At 45.8% G+C, this 24673-nt stretch overlaps 1 protein-coding gene across 2 annotated transcripts in view; it reads left to right on the forward strand.

Annotated features, from left to right (window-relative positions):
* ARB2A (ARB2 cotranscriptional regulator A) overlaps positions 1 to 21577 on the forward strand; it is a 247419-nt gene extending 225842 nt beyond the window's left edge. For both annotated transcript variants that reach the window (XM_065745600.1, XM_065745602.1), the window contains one exon: positions 20326 to 21577. In XM_065745600.1, the coding sequence (XP_065601672.1) occupies positions 20326 to 20468 (143 nt within the window). In that variant the 3' untranslated portion in view covers positions 20469 to 21577. The remainder of the gene's footprint in view (positions 1 to 20325) is intronic.
* Positions 21578 to 24673: the final 3096 nt, after the last annotated feature.

Here is a 24673-nt window from a genome sequence, read left to right on the forward strand (position 1 = left end):
GTGTGGGTCCTTTGGGTAGGGTGATGAGGTCCTCCAGCCTCTACTGGGTCTTCTCTTCATGGGCATGTTCTCATCAACTACGTCTCATTACAGAACTTCCTTTGTTTCGCAGGCACCATTCACCTGCCCTACTTTTTGGTGATGTTATGTTGGGTGACATCTCATTGCCCTTATGTCTTAAAGTTAGTCATCTGCTTTCCATACAAACAGTGTTAATTCAGTGCATCACTGGCTTTTATTTAGGTTTAAAAAGAAGATAAGACTGTTGTTCCTTGCGCTGAGGATACCTTAATGTGTCCCTTAAGGGAATGAATGCTTGTTCTTGTCCCCTCAGAAAGGGGAGGTGATATGTGTTTCACTACTGCTAGACACTATGAAGAAGGTTGACCAATCTATGGGAAAAAAAATAATAATAAAAAATTCTTAAAAAAGCAAGGAACCTAGAAAACAGGCACACACAGAACTGTGCTCCAAAGACCCAAATAAGCATCAACTGAACCAGTCTCAGAGGTGTCTGATTAACACAACAGAAGTGTAAGGGACCTCTGTCTTCTCAGCTGGTACTCTGGCACTTTGTGGCAGACTCTACTTTTCTGCAAAAGGAAGAAAGACATAAGTTTCCTTTCAGCTCCTCCAGACAAGTGAAGGCAAAGCAAGAACATGACCAGAAAAATAAAACAACGTGGATGCATGCTGACTGAGCGAGAGCTGACAGTTTGCATTGGTTTGGACTCAAAACACATCTTTGACCTCTTTACATGTATTGGGATGGACAGTCAGGATTTAATGTGAGCACAGAATGCCAGCCTCTTCCTCGGCCCTGTTCTCATGCTTGCTGGGGACAAGTTGAGGGCTTCAGCCAGTGCCAGCAAAAGTGGTTTCTTCACAAGACCAAAAGGTATAAGGCACCAAAAGAGGTTACCACCATCAACACCCTCAAAATTTTCAAGTCTGATAGATACAAGAAGAGGGGCAAATGTAGTCATAACCCTACTGTGTGGTGTGGCAGTGGCTGTTTAAACGAGAGGTTGCCTAGTTATTCTGTTCTTTTGTGGGCACATAGAGCTGCAATGAGGAATTTGAAGGACATAAATCAAGTGAGTCTGCAGAAGTTTGTAGGAAAGGTTGCACAAATTTGGCACTTAAAGGATGTGTGAGGAGCAGACTGGAAGTAGGAGTGACTTTGAAAGGAGATGGGTGAGTTAAGCAGCAGGTTGGGCCTTCACATATGTCTGTCTTCATTAATTAACAGCATTAACAACTCTATATAGGTCATACACGCAGATGAGATGTTTGGTGCCAGCTGGACTCAGCACCCAGCAAAGATCCTGGGAACGTTCAATTTATCAGTGTAACCCACGGGTTCTGAAGGTGAAAAAAAAATAAGCTCACCTTCCATATGGTCAGGAAAGCAGAACCAGTGAGGGATGCTAAGAGAACACTGTGGACTCAAAGCAGCAAGGTGTGACAAACATCTTTGTGGTAGCATTCAGAAGAAGTGTCTGCCGGGCAGGAGGCCAATGGTAGAACCAGAGGAAAAGGTGATGTAGTTACCATGGTCAGGTTGGTGAGTCTGGGCATCAATGCTGGCTTCAGCAAATATGGCAAGATTGATTTTAGAGATTTCGTCAACAGCAGCAGTCAACATGAGCCAAGAACACATCTTAGGAAGGACATCTGCCCTGTAGGCCTTGCTGTGTCTACTGTGGTTAAAAAGGGATGTGTGGGAAAGCCTGGGAAGATAATGCTGAATTCCAGTGAATTCCTGGGAGGGATGGAAGGGAGATGAGCTTTGAGGAGAAATCAGAGATGGACACACTGAAGCTGTGAAAGGAGGAGGAGGAAGAATATCTGGAGAGGACAGCTCTGCAGTAGAAACAGGAGAGTGCACTTGGAGAGGGAGCATGTTTGTAACCAGGGCTGATGTGGCAGGGGGTGGGGGTCAGCCCTGGAAAATGGGACAGAGAAGAAGTCTCCATGGGAAATAAATTGTACTTTATATTAATTTTTACCTTTGTTTTCAGTGTCCATTAATGACGCACTTTTTGCAATATAAATGCAACTCCTTTCAGAGATTAATTTCTCATTATGATTATGTAAATGTTGCAAGTTGATTAAGTCTTTGTAGTTGTGTTTTGGCTCATAGCAACATCTTTATCAGCAGCATAATTCATACTGTAGCAGTTAGTATGACACTAGAGAGAAGTATCAGTTTATTTCTTAGAGCTAATTGGCTTCGCTACATAGTTTAGGAATCATTGGCATCTAGTCAAACCATACTCTAATAAATGCAGATCTGATGTCGGTATTAAATTCAAAAGAATGTATATCCAAAATGTGTCATTACTTTTACACCAGAATATTGTCATGTAAATACTAAAAGAGTTTGACTCGGTAGATCTGTGCTGTCCATCAGGTATATAGGTATAGCTTTCACAGAAGCATTTTTGTAAAGGCAAAATCAATTCCTATAGTCATATTTGAACTCCTGTGTATTTTGGGAAGCAAAAACTTGTAAGCATCCTCATAGTGAATATGCTTTTGTGGAAGTTGAATACAGATAGGCTGAATAAAACCCCAATAAAAAGGTGTGACTGAGAGGAGACTCACCTAGGGCATAGAGAAGGAGAATATCTCAGTTCTGGTTTTATATTCCAATTTTAGATTTTTAGAAGGCCAAGATGTAGTAAACTATTCTTGTCTCTCTGTTTTTTTTAGTGGCTGTTTGGGTTTTTTTTTTTTTGTTTTTGTTTTTGTTTTTTGTGTTGTTTTTAAATGGTTGTTCTTTAATATTTGCTTTTTCCTGTAGTTACAAGGAGCTGGCCACAGGACAGACACTGATGACAGACTTGCCTCCAGCTCCTGTGCAAATGTTAGCACAAGTGGCACAAGTGAGGATGGGAGAGTGATGGATGGGCCTAGGGAGGTCAGGGGCAGCAGTGCGGTAGGAGAAAGCCCAGGAGAGGAGGAAGCCTTTCTCTAAATGCTGCCTTTTGTCAGCTGCCAGCAAGGACACTGCCTCCAGCAACGCTTGCTTGAACTTACTTCCTTGAGCAGGGTGTGATCAGCTTGTAAATTAAAATTAAAAATAATTAAAAAAAATAGAATTGCAAAATTTCAGGCTTATTTTCATCCAGAGTTATGTTCATGGAGCATTGTGTCAGTAGGTGTTGGTGGAAACAGCAGTCACGTGCAAGCAGATCCAAGAGACGAAGAACAGCAAGCCTTGTGCCTCATAAGAATGCAGGTTGAGTTCATCACAGATACCCACCCGTATCTTGTATCACCTCCTATCGGGAGTGTATCTCCACCTCAGCCCGTGTGACATTACCTGCTGGGAGCGGCACAGAGCAGCTCGGCTCCGCACGTACTGCTCCTTGGTGGCTGCCACTCACACTGAGCATCCCATCACCATCGACTGCTCCTGCAATTTCTGGGGAGGCAGCAACAGCCCAGCAGCCTCCTCTTGCAGAGACAAGGGACAAGAAGGTTGATTCATGTGTAAATCACCGGCTGCCCTTTATTTGCGGGTCCAGGGAGAGTACACAGGCAGATAAAAGGTCGGGGCTGTGGACGTGCCAGGTCCTCTGGCAGTCTCGATGGCAAGCTTGGAGTTGTCAAAGGCCATCAGACAGACTCTGATCCCTTATTTACTCACAGTTTAAGTAGATGCATTTATTTGCAGGCACCAGTCATGCCCCCAAACCCTGTTAGGATTTGGTTTCATGCCCCTGCAGTTCCCTGCCATGACGTTAATCGTCTTGCATAGTCTTCCAGCACCTCGTGTTGTGTCTCATCTAATAACGTAGTTATAATATATTTGTCTACTTTATGACTGTATTTGTATTGGCGTGCCAAGTGTGCGGCAGCTGGGAACTGTGTGGGGGAGGCAGAAAGTTATTTGATCTACAAAATCAGTTACCTGTCACTCAGTTGCCTTTCACTGAAACATAATAAAGAATCATTATGGGCCTATTAGCGGTGCTGATGTAAATGCATTTCATGTGCCACATTGAGATCAACAGTTACCCACACAAAAGTAAAGTTGTTAAGTACAACCTTCTTTGTTCAAGACGGCAAATCATAAATCAGGCAAGATGTTGAGCTTATGAAATGTAAATTCGGGAACCCGAGGGTCTGATCTATTGGCTCAGCTTCAGCCTTGGCATCAGGGGCTGTCCCTCCCTGCACTAAACGGTGTGCAACGTCACCTCCGCTGCCTTATCACTGTCTACTTTTGTAATTCTGGGAACGTACTGTGAATGCTCTTTCAAAGGCTTTTGAGGGAGGGGAGAGGGGTGGTGGAAAGAAAAAGGAGCCTTGTATAATATATTCAGAAAACATGAAATAAAATGGTGCAGGCTGGATTAGGAGAGTGAGGGTATAACTTGTTGCGCACCAGATTTATATCTCCCATGAGAATTTTTTTCCTACTCATTGTTATTAGTGATACCACAATTTTGTGTATAATATTGATGCTATTGAAATCACTTAACAGCTTTATTTGTGAGAGAAATCCTGTCTAAAAAAAGGAAGTTGTTAATGCTAATATTTTGAAATTCACCTCACATCCCTTGTTACTCTTTTAGTTATTTAAATTCCATTTTGAAAACTCCCACACTGTTTCAGGATCTGAGTTTCCTCTTGATCTCATCAACACCTCTTGAAGCAAGCCTCTTTGATGCCACCAGGAAATGCACTTTGTGTCCTTTTGTGGCTCACCTGGGCTCTCAGAGCCTCACACTGGGGATACAGAGAAAATCTGGAATGTGGGTGAAAAAGTCAGAGCTTTGTTTGCTTTCCTCCTGCACAGTTCTGGGTTTCATTTTGTGGGCAGGAACTTACAGTGCTAGAGTCTGCAGCCCATCTGACAGCAGTGCAGAGATCTTCTTGCTTGCGTGCTGCCACAGGCAGTTGCAGGAGCAGGCTGGAGGAGCAGGCAGCACCAGGAGCATCCCAGCTCTGTGCTGCACCCAGCAGCAGTGCTGGCACTGCAGATGCTGATGAGCTGCTTGGATGCAGCTGCTTAAGTGCAAGCAAGAGTCGTGGAGCTGTGTTTAGAGAAGGTAGTGAGGGCAAGCATGTACCCTGTGAGCGAGTCTTGCTTTAATTGGATTGACAAAAGCTGCATCCTTAGCTGCAGTGCTGCCTAACACTCTCTTAGCTCTAGTGGATTGTAGGCTTCTCAGCATACGTTTTCTGATAAGTGAACCCAGTCCCAAGAACACTCTGTAAAGTTGGTTGTTTTCATGCTGTTTTCTTGTTGTGGTTATTTTTTTTTCTTTTCTTCCCAGTGATTTCAACCTGTTTGTATAGTAACAGGAGTGAAATATTTGGCAGTTCTATATGTATACAAATATGCTTCATGTATATAAGTGTGGAGCGCAGTACACAAATACACCATTTACTTAATATAAGCAACAACACTCTGTGGCAGTTTTCCTAAGAATATATTTTATACATCTGTGAAGATATATATATATGGCATAATTATATGACAAATAAAAATATTTGGAAGGTAGTGAACAGATTTGTTTATATGTATAGCCATTTACTCACCAGGATAGCTGATCTCAAATTCAGCATTCTTATTTACATTTTGCCACAAACATGCATTTATATACATATAAAACTACACATAACAACCAATATCAGTGCTAAAAATAAATGCTTAGTTCAGAAAAATTAGGTGGTGGCATATGTGACCACTCTGTGCTGGGTTATAGTACGGGATGAAGGAATATTGCATTTCAATTAACTTGGCATGCGGCTTATTTTAATGGGATCCTACACTGCCTGAGTTATTACTTCTAAAAGCAGAATCTTTCACGTTGCTCTTCAGACATCGTAGTGCCACAAAGAAAGTTCTGTTGTTTAGTGCCCGCACAAAAAGAGCAACAAAACTAATGTAGTGTCACAAAGGCAAGGTAGTGGTAGTTCTTACAGCTGTGCACATCACTGTTCTCTGGATTAGCTTGCAAGTAATACATCAAATTCCTCCTCAAGGTGACATCACCGATTTCAGGTTTTATTAGCTTTATATGACGGATGTTTAATCATTTCTACATGAACTGATATTCCTGCACAGGAAGGCACAGGACCTTGTGTTTGAGTACCACTGCCAGACTCAGTCTATTTCAATCTTGCTGGAGCTTTCTGAAAGTTCCAGTTTTTCATCTTAGCCAAAAGTTGTTACAAGTCCACGGCTTAAATATTCCTTTTCACACAAATCCCTGAGAAGAACAGATTTATCTTGCTGTTCTTGTAATGATACATCTTTGTTTTATTTGAAGGGACTACGGAGGAGCTACATGGATTGCAAAGTTGGCAATTTTATTAAGTGAAACAATTTTCCAGTGTTTATTTTTAAGGAGTGAAAAGCCTAATTCTTTTAGTCTTGTTTTTATTCCTGCTTCATATTTTTCACACTTTATTCACACACTTTATCCACATTAAGTAAAAATGAGCCTTATTTCAGCACTGGTATTATGAGCCCTTTAAAGAAAATTCTCTGTGCTGGCTGTTACTATAGGAGCCTGTTGAGTAGTCCGCTATACTTAATGACATTACTTCAAATTTGGGGAAGTTACTTTGAAAAGGCGAATTTGCTAAACCAGGGAATGTCAATAGCACCCAGCGACTGTTGCTCAAACTGATTTGTGTCTGGTGGAGATTTGGCTTTCTGTGAAGTGTTAGCTGCCCAGTTCCTAGCTTCAGCATGTTAAGTGAGTGGAATACAGCCATTTCAGAGAGAAATGTCTATGTCAGTGCCCGCTTTGCATTTGAGGCAGTAAACAAAGGCAGTGGAAGTGTTCTTGTCCTGAAAAGTCAACAAATAATTGCAGAGTTTTTACCAAACACGTGAGAAGATGATGATGCACACCAGGGCACTGTCAACTGGCCCATATGCATTTGCTCACGGAAAGAAAAAATACAGCATTTTCTGCATTTTCCTTTATTCCTCCCTCCTTACAGGCTCCAGTATTTTCACATATAGTTAAATTAAATTGGTGCAGGCTGGTGTGTAGGTGAGTGCCTCGACTGGAATAAATCACGGTGCTTTAGCGTGATGACAACTCAGAGCAGCTAATAGTTGGGATTTGGGCAATAGCGACTCTTGTATCACACCGAGTAAATGTGTGGCATCATATGGTGATGATCAGGAGATGTCCGTGTGAGCACACACAGCATCACCATCCACTGCCGCATCTGGGAGGTGTGTCATAGCACCTCAGGAGCAATCAAAGGAGCAAACAGTGGTTGATAGCACTTAAAGGATGCTGCCCATAAATGCAGATGAAAGTGTGCAAAGTGTGCTGTGTAATCTGAACAATAATGTGAGGCACGAGCAGTGTAATTGCTATCAATGTGACACTGAACATGAATGCTTACACAGGTGATCGCCTGCTTGGGCGGATTAATGCCTTTATAATTTGCCTGGCTTATTACATATTTTATGCGAGTATTATATGCCTGCTTTTGAAACTGAGCCTTTTATGACTTCAGTGGACTCAGCAGAATTTCTGTATTTGAAATTGATCAATTAAATTGTTGTTCAGGGGTAATTGATTCCGTTTGCTATGGAGTGGCCTGTGGCTGTGTCACCCTTCCTTATCTTACTCAAAGAGTACTATCACATCAGCACAGAAATGCTCATGTTTAATAGCTGAAGCAAGAAAAAGGATCAGTGTGTGGTTGTCACTCCAAAACACACGTGATGGCATCCTTCATTTTACCACATAAAAGTTCAGCTGCACAAATTCTTTCTGATAAGATTATCGTGACAACTATCACTGCTACATTTATGGTGCTGCATACTGCTTTTTCATTTGTTCCTTTTCTTTCTTCACTGTCCCATTAACCAAACCTCGAATAAGTAACTGTTAGCTGAAGCCCCTGCAGCATGCTTTCAGGATGAGTCTGGAGATGCACATGATGCAATTACAGAACAATACTGCTTTTAGTGACCAGCCACACTCCGCTCCAACTATTTATGAAGCACTCAGAGTATGGCCCAATCAGTTCAAGCTCATGCTGGAGTGAACAGTGAGAATGTGCAGACACGTTGTGTTTTATATGTGTGAGGATCTGCTGATGTCCCTGAGTTTGTTCAGCACAGGGCAGAGGAGCCGATGGGAGGCTTTATGGCATCTGCAGCTCCTCACAGGGAGCAGAGGGGTTCTCTGGTGGCAGGGAATGGCCTAACTAACCATCAGAGGGAACTTCAGCTGCTAAGAAGTTTAGGTGACCTGGAAACTTCGGATATGAGAAACAACATGAAGCAGACTTCTCCATGGGACAGGGACACCTTGACTGAGTGCTTTAGGATGTGTTGGTGTGGTGAGGCTTCTGCCTCCAGATGCTTCAAAGCCCTCCCTGAGACTTGGGAAGTCACACTGATTTTTCTCCCCTAGTGACATTAATTCCCTATTGATGTTCTCTGAAGTAGCCATCGGTTTCCACTTTAAATATATATTCTTTTCATTCTAACACTTAATTTCAATCACTACCCATGTAATGACAAACATAACATTTCAGGGCACTATACTACATGAGTTTCCCGTATCCAAACTGTATCACGTCCTCCTTAATTTCCTCATTGTACTTCATTAAAAACGAAATTCTTTCAAGTTCTGCTGGAAAAGCCCAGCCTCTTTGGAGCAGATCTCTCCACTCCCAGGTGGCAGCTGTATGTCAGCAGAAGAGCCTGGTGGAAAAGGACACAAGGGACCTTCAAGGACAGCTCAAAGCTCTGAGCGGTGTGGGTGGAATTTGTACCCATAAGCATGTAACCCCAGGCTGGAGTTTGCCTATTGCAAGCAGCATCTTCAGAGCCATCCTGGGACAGTTTCAGCTGCCAAACTCTGAGGCCTCTCTGCTGAGTACATGCAAATTAGACTTAATGGGTTGTGACTAGGAAAAAGTTGGGTGGTTTTTCATGGGGTACTGCAAAAGGACAATGGGACTGTACCTTCCAGATTTCAAACTGTCTTTGTAGAATGGAGATGCACAAGCTGCTCAGTGGAATTCTTGTTAGGCTTTATTTTTATTTTCTCTTTTTTAATTCCCGTCAGAGGCAAGACATGTTTTTCCTCAATCTTATTTCCTGAAGTGACTAAATCCTTTTAGCTGAAACATAAAAAAATAATAATCATTACCCCGAGGCAAAGACAGAGCATGGGAATTTTCATCCCAAATACTTTGCTTGGCAAAATTTGTAAGTGACTGAAAACAAGTTCTCATAATGGAAGCTATGGAGATCCCTAACTGCAAAAGATCTACTTGCTTTATACTCAAAAGTAAGATAGGAATATCTCCATGATCCATTTGGGATACTGAGCCCAGATTAAAAGTGTCTGCTTATCGTATTTCAGAAAGCCACATTAAGCAATGGGTGTCCTAAGGATGAGTTTGGTTTTAGTACTTCTCAGCCCAAAGCTGTTGCATCTATTTAATTTTCTAAGCATGTCTGTCACAGAGTTATTATATTCTTCTTTTCGTTTCCTTCCTCTTCTTTCTTTTTTTCTGTATATATATATATATACTTTTATTTTTATGAAACACTTCTGCTGTGAAACTTACTCCAAGTACTGCTGTGCACATTGGAATTGAGATGTGGGCAATGCTGTGTGCGAGCCCAGCAGCACCATGCCTCAGAGAGATGTACCACAGGCACATCCCACGGACACATGGTGCAGTGATGCATTTGCCTTGCTGTGTGAGCTCTCTGAAGGGAGAGCAGGCCAGTAATCTCCCACAGGCCTAATCCTCCCCGTCCTGCCCTTTACAGATGCTCCGGTGCACAGACCAAAGCCTGGGGCAAAGTGTCCTAAGCAGGGGATGGTTTCTCAGCTTTGTGAAGCGTGTCCCCTTGGTTTGCCCTCTTTTCCCATCACAGAAGCAATAGCACGGCCTTCCCGTGGCAAAGCAAGACTGAAGCATCTGAACATGTGGAGCATTTGCACTCAGTGAGGATCCTGTATAATGCGGATACAGCTGCACTAATGCGAAACGCTCATGTCACTGTGATACTGGAACTGAAAAGCATGCCATAGCAGATGGGCATGGTGTTGACTGAGAGTTCTTTGCTTTTCACTCAGTCACAGATTCTCTCTTTTCACAAAAGACCAGAAAAGTGTTTTCGTAATTTAATGTAGCAATATATCGTGGTTTTGACATTTCATTTATCCCTAGACTAATGGGGAATGCACTGCATGTATTCCAGCCACAGTGCACGTTTTCCTTAAGTGCTTCTATATGAGCTCCCCTCCAACTTCCCTCTACAGGAGATTTAGTTTTTATATTAACTCCTTGCAGGATCCTTTATGAGCAGTGACTGTCACACTGCTTGTCTGTGCATTTGTGCATGCTGATATTGTTCTCATTTAGACCAACTTCAGCTCCCACCTCAATCTTCTTTTTCCCCATGTCGTTTGTTTTGGTTTTTTTTTCCCCTAATATATCAACAGTTGTTTCAGAATTGCTTTGGAAAAAAAAAAATAGCAGACTGCAGTGTTTTCGGCAAGCCAAGTTGGAGCAATAAGTATTAAGAGATATGCACAGGGCACAAACAAAAGAATTCCCCAAATGTATTTAAGTGATTTTCACCCTGCTTTTTTAGTATAATATTTGCGGACCAGCTGTGGCAATAACTGATAATTTTAATGCAAGATGACATAATTCCAGTTCAGCGGTTCTTCAGAGAGAAATTACCCAGAGAACTTCTTTCCATTTTGTTTTAATTTCATCCAAAAAAATAATAATAGTAACAGTTAAGATTTTCCATTTAAGAAAAAGAAAACAATTTGATGCAAGTTTCGAAACTCATTTAAATACTCCATCTCTCTCCCACTTCAAAGCACTCTTTCCTCTCAGTTTCTTTCTTTTGCATCTCCAGCTCCCAAGGTTTACCACAGTTCTAGCTGAGAGAGGCTAAGCTGAAGTTTTATTCTGAACCGATGGGGTGCCTCGGAGAAGATCCCTACCATGACATGAAGTTCCTTGTTTGCTTTGTGTGGGAGCTTGGCAGCCTGATTTAGCAGCACTGGCTCTGTCAGAAGGCAGAAGGACCAATTGCTAAGTCAGGACAGTGTTTTGAAACAAGAATCTCTGTTTGGAAATGCAGCAAGGTCATTAACCTCCATTGTTTTCTTTTTTTGTTTTCTTTTTCTGCCTGGCAGGGAAATTATAAGTTGTTTCCATACCACTGAGATGACTGCAGTATCAAGTTTTGGAGCTTGATGGCTTTTTTTTTTTTTTCTTCTATTAATGGCGATAGCAAATCAGTCCCCACTTTGGAAGAAATTTGATCTCCCAGATGGAGATAGTTTAAACAGTGGAAGTACGTAAAAAGTTTTCAGTGCTGCAATTGCATGATTAAAGTGTGGCTTGCAGATCTAGGGGACGGTTTCTGGCTCCAAGTCTTGTCTTGCTTCTCCTGAGGATGCCAGGCAGAACAAGCTGGGCAGAGTTCCTCCACGAGCAACCACATCTTTCCTTCACCCTGCTGAGCCCTCTCTGTCCACAGCTCAGAAACATGCTGAAAAAAAACTACGGAGTGGAAGTCTTATTTTTAAGGCTTTTTTTTTTTGTTTGTTTCCTCCTTCCATCACTGGCTTAACTTGTTTCCCCATGTTCATCCCAGACTGTGAGCTCTTCCCAGTGCCAGTGGCAGTCCCACCTCGCACACCTCCCCAGCCATGCACTTCTCCTTAGGCTGTAACGGGTGCAGACCTGTATTGATCACCATGACTTGCAGGACAGAAAAATCTTTGCGCTTCAGATTGGGTATAAATTATAAATAGCATCTCCAAAGGCTGTGAGTTACAGAAATAGCATTCTTCAGAGACAGCCACACATGAAGCTGCTGGTGCAGATGTTATTAATTTTATGACTGCAGCGCTGCTCTACTTGACCCACGACGACGATCGTTGTCCATTAACTCTCCCTGTCTGGGTTCAGTTCCTGGCCTGCTTCAGGAACGCTCTTTAGAGTTCATTTAGCACGGGTCATGCTAATGTGAGAAGCTCACAGTATGGTTGTAAATTCATTGGACAAATGGTACTGTCTTCTTCCCAGCTTTGCTCACTACACTTGAATGGTTAGCACAGCCTGCATCTGGGCTCACTAGATGCCTGCCAAAACCAGATCTCGAACTTTATTGTATTGAGAAGGGCTGAGTGTGACCTGTTTGAAGGAGAGACAGAAGGACACGAGGGACTGAGTGAGACCTGTTTGAAGGAGAGACAGAAGGACACGAGGGACTGGTGGGCTACATGAGTGAGATGCAACAGGAATCAAGGGCTATGTGGTGGGCAGGGTCTTGGGAAAGGCTACAAGGTGCACAGATCTGGGGGGAGAAACTCAAACATTTCTCTCAGGCTAAGAGGTATCTTGGATAGAGGAAAAATGGATAAAGGATGAGAAGACATTTGGGAAAAAAATGAAAAAGTAAGGAGTACATTCCTCCCACTTGGGGCTTACGTACCTATGAGCATTATGGGGTGGCTTATCTGCTGGAGACCCGTGAAAGTATTTGCCCTGTCAAGCTTGAGGTGTTTCTGAGGATGTACAGAAGCAGTGCTGCAGTAAGGCACAAGCTTTAAGATCAGGCACCTGAGGTGTCACTGGAGTTTAGACACATTAGGGAGTGGTGAGCAGCTGACTCGGGGTCCTCAGGATCACTTGGGTTTAGACTGTTATATTTCACTTCTTGACACAAGGTGCTAAGTCCTCTCTGGCAGCTCATGGAACCTGGGACAGGTGTCTGGTGGGAAACTGAGTGGTTGCCCCACTCCTGTCTTTCCTTTTTTTCACCCTGAACAGTTTGATGTAAGTCAAGTGCTGTGTGGCCATCAGTGCCTGGTGCTGGCCTGGGTTGCACTGTCTCTGTTTCCTTAAGCATGGCAGTGATGAGCACTGCCTTGGAAACAGTGCTTAACATTCCCTTGGCAAGCATGGGGATAAGGAGATACCACTGGCTTCTTCTATGGCACTGCTGTACATCCAGTTCTGTCATGTAAATCAGTATCTATAACCTGTGGAAGCTTCAGAGCTTAAATGCACACCTTATAGTGGTCTCTGAAGAAGCCACATGGATGTTCAGTGGGTACTGAAGAGGAAAAATCTCCTTTGTTCACAAAATAATCTTCCTTTGCCCTGCTTGGGAAGACGATGATTATCCAGTGCTAAGTACTTTGTGCTCTTGGGTGCAATTTTGCAGTTCTTTTTCTGGATCACGGTGGAAAAAAAAATCATCTACATTTGAAAAAATTTAGTTGCCTCACTGATCTATGTTACTCAGATTCTTCAGGGTTACTGTGACACACCATGCAAATGTTATCAGTGCTACCTGTTGTCCAGGTACAGCTGATAAAACCACAGAGTAATGAAAAACTGGGCTGGATGGAAAAGAAAGCAAGGAGCTGTTTAATGTGTCATCTGCACGCACCACACTCCAAAGAAGCTGTTGCCTGGCCAACTCTTAAAGTGATGAGATTCTGCAACTTCCACAGGTACTTTCTCAGCTCAAAAGCATCTTCCTCTGATGAAATCTGAACTTCCTCTGATGAAATCTGAACTTCCTGTCTCACATTCAACAGAATTTTAAGTGTTGCTATGTATATACTGGTAAATAGATGCAAAAAAGGAGTGTAGGTATAGATGACGCAGATACGTTGTCGGTGCAGATATTGTTATAAATATATTGATATAGATAGGTATGGATTTAAGTATGGGTTTGGGTGGGGATATGGATAGAGAAGCAGTGAGTCCCCATTCACCTCTGGTTATCAGGCCAGGTGCTGGTTCAGGCACTGAGCTGCCCAAGCAGCTGCAGGGCAGATTGCAGAGGTTTCACTTGGGTTTGCCAATTTGCCCGTGCTCTTGCCCGTTTGTGTAAAAAGGTTTCTGTGAAATTTTGGGCTTGTGAACAGGCTTGCTGTGTTGGACCGGTTACCCCAGGGCAGCCCACAGCCAGCCCACTGCCTGGTACTCCTTTAAAACCAGAGATGGTGACATTTGCATCTCTTGAAATGCCTTTTTATCAGCCTCCACTTTTAGCTGTTGCCATTTTCTCATTCCCTCTGTTCTTTAATGTATTTGTATGAGATATGCATTACTGCAGCTGCCTACGGTCTGACCACTGCACTGGTGGAAATGACAGCTCAGTCCCAGCCACAGAGCCACACTCGGACTGGGAAGATTCCATAGCTATTTGGCATTCTTTCTTTCCTTCTTATAATGCATACTCAACAGAAAATTTCTTGGCTTTCAGTGACCTCTGCTCAAATGTGAATGACCTTACAACTTTCACTTATTTGGCCAGTTAGCACTCAGAGAGGCAAACAAATGACCCATGCTCATGGGGCTGCCCTTAATATTTAGCAAAGAGTGGTAGAAAATGAGAGCTGCAGCGATGTGTTAGCCTCCAGTCTCTTTCTTGCTTTAAAAACCTAACTTGCACTAAACTTTTTTATGTATTTTTGTATCTTTTGCACGCGGGCTGAGAGGATGGTGCAACAAATTTTGTTACCTTTTTAAGCCACTTGCTGCTTGTGTGCAGATTGTGTAATTGAGTGGAAAAAAAAAAAAAAAAAGGAATAAAAGGAGGAAAACCAGACTGCAAATACAGGAGCTCAGGGGGAATCTTTGTCCTGGATTGATGGGATTCTGACCACCCTGTTTGTGCCATTCCGTTGAAGATATTAGAGATAATGTATGTCCGACAAAAACAAACACTGCTGTCAGTGGCACAGTGAGACAGTGACACGGGAGACAGTGACTTAGCATAAAATGTCTGTATAGTCTATTCTCTAGTTTTGCCAAACAGCTTCCCACAATTTTCTTTGCGTGAGTATTCCATCTAAACCAGCTTACTGAGAGTCTAAGCCCTCTTCATAAGCTGTATTTTCATTTCTTCAGCTTTGTCTGGTCCTTCCCTCTTGGTTCCTCCGAAGAATTAATTTCCCTACCCAGACACTTTTAGATCGTTATCATGTCCACGACTCCACAGACAATTACTTCTAAGCCAAACTAAACATACCGAGATTTTGTTCCTTTCCTTTTCTTTTGTTTGTTTGTTTTAATATCCCCTCAGAAATCATTGCTTCCATTTCATTAATTGGTTTATGGTTTCTCTCTTGATTTTTCCCAAGCTTTTAACCTTTCCTCGCCACTCAGAGGTCTAGAACAGCATACGTAGAAGCTCCTGAGATCTTCAGTTCTCAAATATCTTGAGCTAGTAGACTCCTTTCCATTCCTGAAGCTCTCGTGCTCCCTGTCAGAAGCATTTAATGACTTTAAGCAAGACATTCATTAAATCTCCTTTTTCCTTAGCTCTACTCATCATGCTCTGGGAGAGTCTCCTGCTTTGGGGTTTGAGATGTGGAACTTTATGTCAGTAGAGCAAAACACTGGCAGCAGACATGATAATTTCTGCAGAGCCCATTCCCCTTCTCCAAGAATAGGCAATGAAGAAACCTTATGAATTAAAAATACTTACACCTGTCATTCTGGATAACATCTCACACCGCCAAAGGTTAAAAAGTTAAATTCCCGTTTAGAAATAACTCCTTGATATGGAAGTCATTTGGTAGCAAATGGAAAGATAGATGCATCAGAGGTGGAGTATCTTTTCCTTGCACACACGTGAAGGTTTGAGCAGTATAAGTGCATTGTAACACCGCTGCAGAACGGCGTGTGTAAGGGTATGAAGTCTTATATGAAGCCTTTAATTTGTGCATGCATGTATCATGGGAGGAAGAAAGATAAATTTCCATTAAATCCTTCTGAATGGCACTTGGCATCACTGGGTCAGAGGGGAACGTGACTGTTCATTTGTTTGTTAAAGGAGAATGAATGGTGTTGCTTCTTGGGGTTGTATAAATATGGGTAGGAGCACTGGCTAAGCTGTACGTCTGCTGCCTGTGCTGCCTTCCACCCTTAGGAGCATTCAGAGGGAGCTTTGGTAGGGTGTGTTGCAAAGCCTGGCCCCACAAGCACAGGGACGAGCACTCTGGCAATGGGGGACGAGGTCTGATGTGCCATAGGATGCACTCCTACCAACACAGGCTGGAGGTGCTTCACGGGGAGCAGCAAGACTGTCTCCTCCATCAGGGACTAAATTCTGAGGCGTGGAGCACCCTTAATGCTTTTTGAAGCCCGCGGCATTGAAGCATTGAGCTGCCACTTAAAGAATCAGCCCCTGGGTCAGCGCTGCAGCTAATATCTGTGGAGAAACTTTTCAACCTGGAAATTTTTCTCTTGCAGACATGCCTGAGCGCGGAGCCATGCCTCGAGGTCTCTCTGCTCCTGCGCAGCATGGGAAACCTTTGTCCCACACATCGTGTCATCCCCGTGGGGAGTCACCATTGTGCTGCACACTTCTAAACACCGCGGGAGGAGGTTTTTGTGCCGCGCAGTGGGCAGGCACAGCAGGGGGGTACCTTTGTGCCATGCAGCTGGTGACCGCCGTGACCACCATGCTGCTGTGCCAGAGCAAGGGATGGTGACGGCAGTACTTCTTCATGGGGCCACCGAAGGACAGCTTTTCTGGGTGGGAGCAAAGCAGACAAACAGCACAGATGGCTGCGTGCCTTCGTGGGCCCTGAGCCCACTCACAGTGCACCATCACCTCTGCGGGCATCCATCCTGAATTTGTATTCTCTTTTCAGTTCTGTATTTTTTTTCTAACCATTTAGACCACTTAGGTTTTATTACTTTTATTACTTTTATCATTAATTTCTTCCCCACCTCTTCTTTTTGCTTTATCTCCTGTTCAAGGCATCATCTTTTAATTCAGTCTCATTGCTTTCTCAGATCACTCTCTAATAGCCATATTTAAAAGACTTGAGCCCTAATACCAATCCCTCTGGGACACTGTAGATACCTTTTCCACCTCACATCATGATGTATTAGTTATCCCCTCTCCAGTGCTCACACCACTTCCCAAGAGGTGCAACAGCACTTACTCACAAGGCTGTGAAGCCCCACCAGGTGAGAAGCTGAGGGATGATGCTGAGGTGAAATGCTGGACCAGAGTTCTGCAGGACCCACATGGGCCCCGTGGGCACCTGGTGACACCACAAGAGCATCACCAGTGCACTCATGCTGGGTGCTGCAGGCCACCTGCAGAAGAGCTCATTCATAACATCTGTAAGGAGTCATGTAGGGCTGGACCTGGCCCCAGAAGTTCGCCTTCAGGCTTGGTGAAGACTCCTTGCTGGAGCAAAGCACACTGGTGCACAAGAGCCTCACCAGACAGGGGAGGTCATACTCACTTGTGACTCCTCAGGTTCTTTCCAAATCCAGTGTCAGATCAACCTGTGCAGAAATGGATTGAACTTTTGCCCTGTAACTTCTGTGACTGGGTAAAGTGCTTGAGTTTGGTCCTTATTTGTACTTAATAAATCTCAGCCTGTTTAGTTCGAGCTTCTGTTACCCTAAAGGTACCTTCAGGGTTGGTTGCTTTTGGTTCTTTTTTGTTTTTATTTGAGGTTTGTTTGGGGTTTTTTTTGTCCATATCTCTTGTTATGATGGCATTCAAACATAAACATTATGCGTGTTACTTTCATTTAACCCTTCTTTTCTCAGTTTAGCATTCTTTGTTTTCTTCCTCCCCTCATCTTAGTCCTTTGGTGCCTACCTGATTGTGCATGAGTTCTCAGACATAATTGCCAGTAGTTCAGCAAGTTCATTAACTGATTCCCTGAAGACTTTCAGATGCATGTCATCCAGATCCTGTGATTTGTATATTAAATTTTAGCAACTATTCCCTCACCTGATTTTTTGTATTAACAACTGTGTTGTCAAGTTTGCATTATGTCTAGTTGTCGATATGTCTTTCTTGCAGTGCATAAATTGACTCTGTAACTGGTTCACTGTTTTACACAGCTCATGTTACCTCACATGTTGCTGGACCTGCCTTCAGAGTTCACCCCTGACCATGTCCTGCATGTGATAAAATGCAACTCCAGCTCTTCTTACCTCCTCTTTCACTAGAAGCCAGGGGGTCTCATCTCTCTCAAACCCTCTTTGTGTGTTTTTTTACTGTGCCGTGCTGATACTTCTCCAGCACTGTCCCCAATCCATCTACAGGTCTCGGAGTGAACCCTTTGGCATCCCCCTTCTGGGTCTTTCTGAGGTTGAGAGAAGCAAGATGTATGGATTTTGTCCTTCTGCAGCAGTAGCCCTAGCATATTTTGGGACATTCTAGCTGTCTCCTACATGTAGCACTTTGCATACATCTTTTTGTCTCTCTGCAGTCCTCAAATTTCTCCAAGAATCAGTGCCATAAACCACCGTACGTGGTGTTCCAACCCATTGCTTAATGCAGTGTTTTGAGTTGTGCAATTTATAATCACAGCTGCTGAAATTAGTGAGTGCTGTGAGGATGTATACCTTAGACTACCTTCACTGCACTGCCAAAGCTTCTTATTATATGGCCCTCATGCTTGATTCTTTCCATCAAAAAATAGATGGCTTCTAGTCCATTTAATTTAGATTTGTCTACTACTAAATACACAGTTGAGATTTGCAATCATCAGTGATAGTTTTTCCTCTGGCAAAAACGTTATGGCCAGATCTGTCATCACCCTGAGGACATAACTCCTCTCACTTCTGTCAGATTTTCCAAGCCTTTGGTATATAAATCATAAATGCACAGTCTGTGCAGTGTTAAATTTTTAGGGCTCTCCCTTTAGTAGTAGTAGTTGAATGTGAATAAGTAAGGACAAAATTTGACCTTTAAATGACTATAAAGGGCCAAGGTAGATACTTGTCAGGCTTTTCTTATTGCAGTATTAATCAAGCAAAGAATCGTCGTAATCCCAGAAACTAAATAGCCATTGTAGTGATTTTATCACCAGGGAAATTGTTCATCTGTCAGTAAGATAGTCACTAGGAAGGAGAAAATAGGGAATGTTAAAATTGCTTTAGACCACTGAATCATTGAGTCCCTCTAGATTCAAAGCTTGAATTGTTTTTTGAGAGGGGTGGGTTGAGAGGGGTTGCTACAGGAAAGCTGTAGGTTAATCAGTTTCAGTAACACCAGTGAATGTGAGCCTGATCTCTCTTGAGGAAATGAGGAGAGTGCATGGGAGAAGGCAAGGCAGAGAAGGAGAGGCTTCTGAAACTTATTGTTTTGTCACTCTTTGTTTCTGGATGGCCCTTTCACAAAGGAGGAACGTTGTTGATTAAAAAAAAAAAGAGAGAGAGGAAAGCATAATGTTCTCTGCCTGTATTTTCACCTAATTGAATCCAGCAGATATTAACGCACATGAATGCGACAGGGACAGAAGGGAATGGCTGCAGGCAGGCGATGGCGTTGGTGCAGGCCCGCAGAGCCATCTGTGAGGCCTCGTGCCCTGCAGGGCTCTGCACTGTGCTCCGTGTGTGTGACACAGGTGTGCAAGGGGACCTGTCTGTCACAAGCACTGTCTGCGTGCACGCCAGCATCCTGTCTATTCGTAAGACCTGCTCTGCAGGTGACACGCAGGTGGCACTGCCTGACAGGCACCACAACGAGGCCTCGTGTCCTGTGCTGGGACACGGGTGAGAGCCCTACAGGATGAGGGGCCGTGCCTGCTGTCCCTGCTGGCCTACCACGTCCCTCCTCATAGTCACCCCCAGATCGAGGTACTGTCACAAAAGTGTTGCTAGGCAACAAATGTGGTTACCGGGTCTCAGCGAATAGCTGAAGGGGAAAGTGAAGTGTTGCGCCATTGTAGAGTAACCATAGCAATGACCTACTATTACAGACTGAAGAATTATCATTAACAATGTTAAAGTATCAAACAGAGGCCTGGGATCCAGAGACTTCCAGGCAGCATCTCTGCGTAATTGGGGTCTGCAGGAAGAGGTCCTGGTGCTTCCCCTGGTGCTCCTCTTGGGTTGGTTTGGGGCATTTTGCTGTTTGTTTGTGTGAGTCACTTTCAAGGGAACACTGTAAAGCAGTAGGAATAGCCAGCAGACCAAGAGGTATGGGGGAACAGGACAGAGATAGAAGAAGGGAATGAAACCTGCTTTCTGCCCACATCTCAGGTTTGGTGCTGTCGAGGAAGGGAGCACCACCACCGTGCTGTGCTTGCTGATGAAGTCTGGCCTCTGTCTTGGCTAGTACACATCCATCAAGCTGAAAGTAATGAAAAACAAAAGAAAGGTTCAGGACTCAGTGCACCAACTCTTCTGAGCCTAACATCCCGAGGCACTGCGTGCCCCCTGGTCAGGCACAGCCATGGCACAAGCTGTGTGCCATACTCCCATGGCTGGTTTGCTGCAGTGCCCAGGCCACCATGAAGCGACTCACGCTGCGACTTTGTTTTGCAGGTACGGAGCGGCACGAGCTGACTTCCTGGAAGAGTTTTCCATCCATTTTCAAGTTCTTCAGCGAAGCAATGGAGGCAAAGAACAGCTCTGTGAAGCCAGCCCCAACAAGGCGCTCCAATAGGATAAAATACGATGAACTGTAAAAGGAGGAAGGGGGAGGTGTGTGTGGGGAGGGGAGGGGGAGTCTCTTCACTGCTCATTCTCTGCAAGGAGTCTCCCAGCCCCTCATTAGATTGTTTTCTTCCTAGAGCACAGGGTCGTGATGTATACATCTAAATAACGTTTTGCATTATTTCTAGATGAGTGCAACTGTCAAAGCAATATGGGTTCACTGGCTGTGCTTCCTGTGGGCTGTAACTTGGATTTCGTGCTGCCCATCAACACGCAGATTAAGGCTGACAGTGGTACTGCACAGTGCAGCATGGTGCAGCTCTAATTGCCCTGACATAGCCCTGCCGGGGCTGTGTTTCTAGATCTGGTAGTCTTCTCTTTCTCAGCGACCAAGTGGGATCAGCTCTTCACTCTTTCATTTTCTTCTGGTAGGAGGGTCAGAGAAGTTTGGTCAAGATTTATGGAAAAGCCCCTTTGTTGTAGAGATTTTCTCCACCTGCCGGATCAATGGCATTATCTGTGGATCTTATCTTCCTTTTGAAAGCTCCACTTTAAAAAGTGGCTATTCATTAACTACCTGGATCACACTGTGAAATATGACAGCAAAAAAAGAAAAGGGAAAGGAAAAAAAGAATCAGAAAGAGAAAAAGGCCACGTTTTCCTGTTTATTTTCAAATGCAAAAATGCTTCCGTTCGCACACACTGCGTTTCTGAGGACTTTGCCACTGGTGTGTACCCCCACCCTGTGCCCGGCTCCCTCCCTTCTGTCCTGGGTGCTGCTCTGCACTGCATCAGCTCCGCGACATGCCCGACGGCATGCCCAGCCTGTGAGCGCGCTAATTAAGCTCTTTTAGGTTTGATGATGCTAAATTGAAGTGATCTTTTCTGCAGTGGCCGTGCCTACCTCGCCTCTGATGTGAGTAGCGATGGGGAGGTGAAACTCACCACGCTGCCCGGGAGTTTGGGACCCCCTGCTCAGCCCTCCCATGCATTGCTCCCACAGCCAGGGGAGGGGTCTGGGGGTGTGCCGGGGTTGTGCCCCTCGGGAACCCACGGGGAGGCACAGTTTTGAGCCGAAATTGTTCTGCGGTCGTGGGAGATGCTCAGTTTTGCCTTGTCACAGCCGCCGCCTGTGTGGGTTTCAAGCTGCGGATTCCCACGGGGACCTGCGGCGGGGGGGTAGTTGGGGAGGGGGGTTCGGCCCGTTTCCCTTGGGGATGCGGAGGGGGGGAGAGGATTTTCTGCCTTCCGAGGAGGAGGAGGGGCAGAGGGCCGGGGAACTTAGTCTTCCGGCCGCCAGGCGGGGGCGAGTTGCCAAACGTCGCGGGAGTTGATTCCTTTTTTTTAAGTGTCGATAAGAAGTATACCAATTTTTCTACTTGTAACAGTCGCCCAGTTCTTACTGCTTTTCCTTACCGTGCCTTCGCCTGGCTTGTGCTTCCACAAGGGTCTGTAAAACGCAGCGAGCCTCCCACGACCAAAAATAAAGATGCTCTCATCCCAGCTCCTGCTCCTCTGTCCCAGTGCCGAGCTCCGCGCCTTTCCACAGAGAAAATGGGGGGGGGGAAAGGGTGGGCCCGACCGGAGCTGGAGTGCCTGGGGTTGCCTCTTGCACTGCACCTTTCTAGGGGGGTGGGGGGGGGAGGGATTGCGCTTCCATTCCCCGAGTGAATGGGGAACAACAGAGCGGAGTGCCTGGCCGGCTCCGTTCCCTTCAGCCGATCATCTGAATAAAATAATTGTCATAATAAACCGGGTGGAGCCTGGGGAGAAGCTACGTGAATTTCCGAGGGGGGGTGGGGGTGCTGGGAGGGTCGAGCAGCCTTGCTTTGGCCGCAGGGGATGTGAGGGTGCGGGATGGAGGCACTGCGGGGGGGGGGGAGATGGGAGGGCAGCCCACGGTCAGGGGTCGGTGAGAGCCTCTTGGGCACTCAGGAAAAGGGAAAGTGGGTTTATGTGGTTCCTTCAGACCGATGTTATTTAAAGTTGCTCACCGCCCGTCTCAGGCGGTGACGTCCGTAGCAGCTGAGGTCCGCCTTGAGCCCGTTCACGTTGCATCACGGGTGGGGAGGAGGGGAAAGGGGGTGGGGGGGGGGGGGGGACTTCGGGACGTCGGACGTGCTGTGCGTGGCATGGAAAAGATGTGTATGTCGTGGGGTCGGCTCTGCGCATTGCCTCCCCGCCATGGGCCGACGAGATCCGCATCTCCTCGCCAGGGAGGGGAGCGGGGAAAATGTTCCTCCAGGAGAGCGGCCACCGGCCCCATGCGGACCCCCAAACACAGCGGGACTGCGGAAAATAAAGCGGGAGGGGGGGTGGGGGAAGGCAAATCATTTGCATCGTGAGCCCATGGCTGCTCGCCGGTTGCAGCCATCGCGGTGCGGTTCCCCAGCACTCCCCCAAAAGATGCAGCTTTTCGTGGGAAAGGACATTTCTCCTTTTGTCCCCGGGGAGCATCACCGGCGGTTTTTATTTTTCCCCCCTCCCTAGGTATTTCTTTCCGAAGTACGAATGAGAATTGTGACATCCGAGGCAGCGGGGAGCCGCGCGTCGCACCGCGCTCGGCTCAGCCAAAGCCGAGATGAGGGATGCGCGCGTGTGCGTGTGCATGTGCGTGTGCGTGTGTGCACGCCGCTGTGTGTGCCCGGATCGTGCAGGGACGGGTGTACGCGCCCGCACTGTGCAGGCTGAGTGTGAAAGACGCACTTCTCGAGAAAGTTGGGAGATGTCATTTACCACTGCACCATCGTAGCGCCGAGAAATCTTCGCATTTCTGTTCCATTTCGGATTGCGTGTGTTTGCGAGTGTTTCACTGGATCGGTGACACCTCTTTATTTGCATAATTATATGCTCTGGTCTAAAGAGAAAACTAACCCCCAAATTTCATGGGTCACCAGACTGCGACAATCAATGTTTTATCACGTATGCTAAGCAAAACCCAAGGAGCTATATGAAGTTTCTTGGGGAGTTTCTGCTCCTCAGAAAATTAAAGATTTTGTGCCTCTTGAATAGATGCAAAATCTTTCCAAGCTCTTTGTATCTGAATTCCGTTTGAAGGCAAAACCAGAGATTAGCGGGCAGATCTGGATTTCAGACCCACAGCATTATTACTTCAAAGTGGATTCAGACAAGCAGCTTTGCTGCATCTCCGCATTTCGCCGTCCTAAGTACCGTCATTTCAATGATGGCAAAAACAAAAAGTGGCCAAATGGGAAGACACAAACGGTCTCCGAGCCCGCACTGGGCGGTGAGTGTAGTTCCACTCGTACCGAGCACCTTTATTCCTCCTTATGAGCGCCATCCCTCCTGTCCCCGAGTGGAGATGTGGGTACGGGACGGAGGAGGACGTGTAAGCACGAGGAGAGACGTCGCCGTGCCGCAGCCGTCGCTGCGGATCCCGCAGCTGTGGCACGCACCCCGCGAGCTTCTCTCCTGGTGCAGTCGGGGGAGGAAGAGCTTCGTTGGTGGGAATCGGGCGGCGGCGGAGCCCACCCTCCCTACCCTGCAGCACCCTGAATGCTGGGAAATTGTTCTGAGATCATTTAAAATAAAAAAAAGAAATGAAGGGAGTGTATTCAGAAAAGCATTCATTCAGACCTCCTGAGCACCTCTCAGACGTGTAGGTGAGCTGCGAATCCTCGGAGATGTGCTGCCCCGCTTTCACTTTGCCCATAAACTGCGGCACTTCTCTGCTCTCCACGCGGTGACCCCAGCGGGTGTGACACGTTGGAGGAGGACCCCTCTCCGCACCCCACTTTGCTCTCCCCGGGCCCGGCACGCACGTGCAGCAGCACCGGCTGTGCCACGAGGCCTCGAGATTTTCCGTGAACGTAACCCCGAAAGCCTTTCCCGACCCGAAACACGAGTGGGGAATGGAATCGATGCCGGGGAGAGTATCGCGCCGCCGTCGCGCTGCACTGCCGGGAGCTGCGTGTCCCGCTCCGCCTCTGACAACCCCCACGCGGGACCGCGGGTCTCCCAGACCGTGGCCGTGGGTCACGATCCGCCTGAACGCTGCCCCGCACCCTTCCACGGGGCTCAGCACTCGAGGGCTGCTCTGCGTGCGGTGCACACAATAGCAGTCACTGCCCGCGAAGTGCGGCACGGGGAGAGCTGACCCCTCGCCAGGAGCAACCGGGCCGTCCTCTTCTGCGGTTCCAGTTTACCTTTGCTCAAGCCCCATCTTGCTTGCCCTAAAGCCTGGCAGAGAGCTGCGCTTAAACTCCTTCTGTAAAGC

This window comes from Cyrtonyx montezumae, unplaced genomic scaffold (genome assembly GCF_038088225.1).
Source record: "Cyrtonyx montezumae isolate F1298 unplaced genomic scaffold, pur_monq_1.0 scaffold_36, whole genome shotgun sequence".
NCBI lineage: Eukaryota > Metazoa > Chordata > Aves > Galliformes > Odontophoridae > Cyrtonyx > Cyrtonyx montezumae.